Below are 4,340 nucleotides of genomic sequence, written 5' to 3'. Positions count from 1 at the left end.
AGTGGGGCCGCAATGGTGCCAGCCGGCTGGAAGCTGAGGATGGACAGGGGGGCGATGCAGGCATGGCTTGGTCCAGAGCCTGAGTCCGTGGGAGGAGGATGAGAGGAAGTCCCAAGGGCTCTGCAGAGGCGGGCGCCCTGACACGACACCCCTTGCCCCTCGAGAGGGCCAGAGATGCTGCTCTGTGGCCCGGGGCCTCTGCCAGTCCTCAGCTCCAATGAAATCTGTGAAAATCTGCCAACTTTTCCTCCAGACCGGATGCCCATGGGCCTGGGCACAGCGGACGGTAGTGAGGGGTCTCTGGGACCCCCCGCCGGCCCACCCACATTGACGTGCACATCCACCTGGAGTCTGCTCTGGCCCAGCTCCTGCTGACTAGGTGCTCCCTGCTGTGGCTCCCTGTCCCCGGTGCCACCTCCCAGACTCGGGGCAGCAGATGGCAGTGGCCTCCTGGGTGAGTAGGGCCACCAGAGTGGTACCCAGGCTTCCATACCAGGAGAGGAGCGACACCCTCTCCTGGTGCCAATGGTCTCAGCCAGCCGCACCCTGAGGAGGATGCTGAGTCAGCCGTCTCCTCTTCCTGGGCACCCAGTCGTCCTGTGACCTGCCTTCTTCCTCACTCACTGGCCTTCCCCATGCAAAGCTGTCAGTAGGGCAGACCATGGGCTAAGGAGGTGAGCGCAGGAAGTCTCAGCAGATGGCGTCCTGAGTCCGTGCCCTCCCCTCCGCCAGACCCAGCACGGCTGGGTCCCCCTCCTTTCCCTCTCTCTCTCCTCCCCACATCTCTCTTCCCCTCTTTCTCCTTTATGAGGTTCTAATAGTTCATATCTGGCATAAAAGCCACCCCGAGATGTGGGGGCAGAGGGTCGCCCCCGGGCCAGGGACCTGGGAGCCGGGTTCTCAGGCTCTTGGCCTTGCGGGTGCAGATGGCGCTGGGGCTGCTGGGAGCACCCGTCTACGCCCTGTCCTCCGACTCCCTCCACATCTGCGTGTCCTGGGGGCTCCCATCTGGACAGGGGTTGTGGCGAGTGGGGCGGGCGGACGGTGGACAGGATGGAGAAGGGGCAAGTGGGCCTCCTGTCGGAGGGGACAACCACCACCATCAACAAGGGACTGTAGGACGTTAGTGACCAAAAGGCCCTAAGTTATCTAGGCCGATCCCCTATTTCCATGGCTGAGAAACGGCCGAGCGGAAGGCGGTGTCTGTCAGCTCTCCCGTTTCCTGCCCAGGGCGTGTCCCACCAGGCCAGCCATCTCTCCCACCTTTAACGGCAGCTGAGGGTCGAGGACGTTTGCACGGAGATGAGGGAGGCCGAACGCGCTGCCGAGTGTTGACTCGACAAGGAAGGGTCACCTCTTAGTCGTTTCCCGCTGCCCTCTGCACACAGTGGGGGGCCGATGGGTGTCACTGTCAGCTGATAGGTGTGTGCAGCCCGCAAAGGGAGCTTGCTGGGCAGGTCCTGGGGACCGAAAGCCCATTGGCCTCACTCACCGGATAACAGCAAACACTCGCATTTATTGAGAGGCCAAAGGAATCGGCCGCACCCACCCACTGGCAAAAACACTCAGATCAGTTGCAGGACAGCCAGACAGGACTCGGAGGCATCCGGCCACCAGGACGTGCCAGCCCTCAGGCTCCGGGAGCCCAGGGGCAGAGGCCTGCGGGCCCAGTGCCCGCCTGAGGCCGCTGGGAGATCCGTCCCGAACAGTAGGGTCTCCACAACCTACACCTTCACCCTGCCCTTCTGGAATTTTCATAAAGCTCCTGGTGTGGCTTTGAAAGGAAGGTTTGGGAGACGGGAGAGAGGGCTCAACCTGGCTTGGCCGCAGCACTTTTCGATGTCACTAAAACAGAGGGTCCTGCGGCCTCGGGAGTCCGATCCAGGCCTCGACATCCTCCCTGTTACCTTACCACGGACAACAAAGCTCAGCTCAAAACAGCCGAGCTACGGGGTGTCCTGCGGGAGGGCCAGCCGGGAGCTGGGCAGCCAGACCTGCGAGGGTCGCCGAGGGAAACGCAGGAGGGGCTTGCGCTTCCTGAGCCAGCCCTGTTCCTGGTTCGGTCTCTCCCCAGGAGTGCTGGCTGGAGTCGCCGCCTTCATTCGTGACCAAGGGGGTGGCATCTGCTGGGTGAGTTCGGGGAAGGGCAGGGGTTGACTACAGGCCCTGAAGCCGGAGGCCGGTCCAAGACTCTCTCCACTGCAGGCCTGCTCCACTGGCGGGCACGCTTTCTGCCTGGGGCCGGGATCCAGGAGAGACTGAGTCATCCAGGTCGCTCTGTCCCCTCTCCTCCCCAGGCCCTGCTAAAGGCCCTGCTCACCCTGGCAGCTTTCTTCACAGCCACTGCGGCCATCAGCATCGGGGCTTATCATTTCCAGAGCTATTACTTCACAGAGAACTTCTGAGATAGCACCCCGTCCTGGGGGCCCAGTGAGCCCCACAGCACCCCGCGTCCAGAAGAATTCAGCAGGCTGCACCTGTGCCTCTTGAAAATAGACATGCTGACGGTGGGTGGGCCAGGGAGGGGGTGGCGGCAAGTGGCAGGCAGGCAGAACCAAGGGGATGGGCACCAGGGAGATGATCCTCTGTTCCGCACCGAGCTAGACACCCGTCACCACAGATGGTGGCACTGAACAAGCAGAAGCAGAAACCGTGTTACAGACTAGTGGGAAGTAACGGCCAACACTGAAGCATCGATGAGCAGAGCCACAGGGCGAGCGTGCGCAGCGTGGCAGAGGGGCCGCCGCACGCTCTCCCCGGACCTTCTCAAGCTGCGGGGTGGCCAGCAGCCCCACGTCACAGCCCGAGCCTGTCGCCGTTCAGACGAGGACACTGAGGCCGGATGGGAGGGGTTTCTGGGGGTTCTGCGCAGTGAGGAGGCTGGGGACAGAGCACAGACAGCCTCGTCACTCCGGTGCTTACGGCTTTGCTCCTCTCCCCGGGCCATGACGCTCAGTGTCGGGGTTCCGCTGTTTCTGACATCTCTGGTCCCCCTGTGTCTGTACTATTGGAAAAGCCTCTGACCGACCCATGGAGGTGAGCCCGTGTGTTCGGGGCGGCAAGCTGAGGGCAGGCTGTCAGAGGAGGCAGGAAGGGACAGTGGATGGTTTGCAGAAGAGGGCCCATGACAGTCAGTCCCAAGGGCACATTCTTGTTTTTCTACTCCAAGGTGGTGCAGCCCACAGAGCCCTTGTCCTTGACCCCACGGCCCCAGGCCGAAGACCCCAGGAAGCCAGGGGAGCCCACACTGTGGTGGGACCTGGGGGCTCTGCACCAGGATCCATGAGGCTGGTCTTGGATCTGGGTGACTCCAGAACTCAGCTGCCCCGCGGGAGAGAATCTGTGCTTTCCCTCCCCCACCGGCTGCCCCGCCTCCTCCTCCCTTAGAAAAGAGGCCAAAACAAACCGCTGGGAGTGAGCTCCATCTCCTCTCCCCAAGCCTCTCCCGGGGTGCGGGGTGCTCACGTCTGCAGCTCCTCCTGGACTGGGTCACGGCCCCTCCTGAGCAGAGAAGGTGACAAACAATTCTGCTTCCAGCTTCTCACTTAGTCCTTCCACAGCAGACCCACAGGCTGCTCCCACCCCCAGCCTCTCCTCTCTGGGTCCAAAAACAGACTCTTAGAGGCTGGTCCTGGGACGGCAGGGCCGCCGGCCCGGAGCGAAGGATGAGGGAAGCTGCATTTCAGCCTCACTCCTGACAATTCAGATGGAAAAGGCAAACGCTTGACACTTGGAGAATTGGATTTAAAAAAAAAAATTTTTTTTTTTTTGACGTGTGGAAATATCAAGAAGAAGATGACATCACACCAAGATGCGATCGCGTCGGGAAAAATAAATTTTTTTTCTAAAGCTAGGCCGTCCAACAATACGATGCCACATAAACCCCGGAATAATTGTCCCATGGAAAAAAATACCAAAAACCTCTGGATAAAATGTGAATCGTGGATGTTTACATTCATGGCTAACCCGAGCAGGCCCTAGCAGAAGCAGGACCATGAGTTCAGAGAGCTCGGTCTTGAAACCAGCGTCAGCTGCTTCATTCTCGAGCATCCACACTCAGGGCTCCAGCAGGAGGACCCACAGGAGCCACCACACGGCCATACTCGGGGGCAAGTTTTATTATAGCAAAAGGCTACGCGGCACTGCCCACGAGAAATGAGACGCCAGGTGGACACTGGAATGGTCCAGGCGCAGGCTTCCTATATTCTCCCACCGATGAGGTGTCACTCGGTGACACGTGGGCAGTGTTTCTGCCCGGAGAAGCCCCGTTTAAGTCTCAGAGCCCAGGGTTCTTACTGCGGGTCGGTCACACAGGAACCCTCTCTGCCTGCACGACTCCT

At 60.6% G+C, this 4,340-nt stretch overlaps 1 protein-coding gene across 1 annotated transcript; it reads left to right on the top strand.

The window, feature by feature from the left end:
• The first annotated feature begins 12 nt into the window (after positions 1-12).
• LOC102891796 lies at positions 13-2,405 on the top strand. Its single transcript, XM_025039001.1, has 4 exons — positions 13-70; positions 295-454; positions 1,581-2,130; positions 2,298-2,405. Exons 1-4 carry the CDS (start codon positions 13-15, stop codon positions 2,403-2,405), a joined length of 876 nt encoding a protein of 291 aa, XP_024894769.1.
• The last annotated feature ends 1,935 nt before the right edge of the window (positions 2,406-4,340 follow it).

The sequence above is a fragment of the Pteropus alecto genome, unplaced genomic scaffold (assembly GCF_000325575.1).
Source record: "Pteropus alecto unplaced genomic scaffold, ASM32557v1 scaffold48, whole genome shotgun sequence".
Taxonomy (NCBI): domain Eukaryota; kingdom Metazoa; phylum Chordata; class Mammalia; order Chiroptera; family Pteropodidae; genus Pteropus; species Pteropus alecto.
The sequence above is the reverse complement of the archived record's forward strand: the minus strand, read 5'-3'. Positions and strand labels throughout refer to the sequence as shown.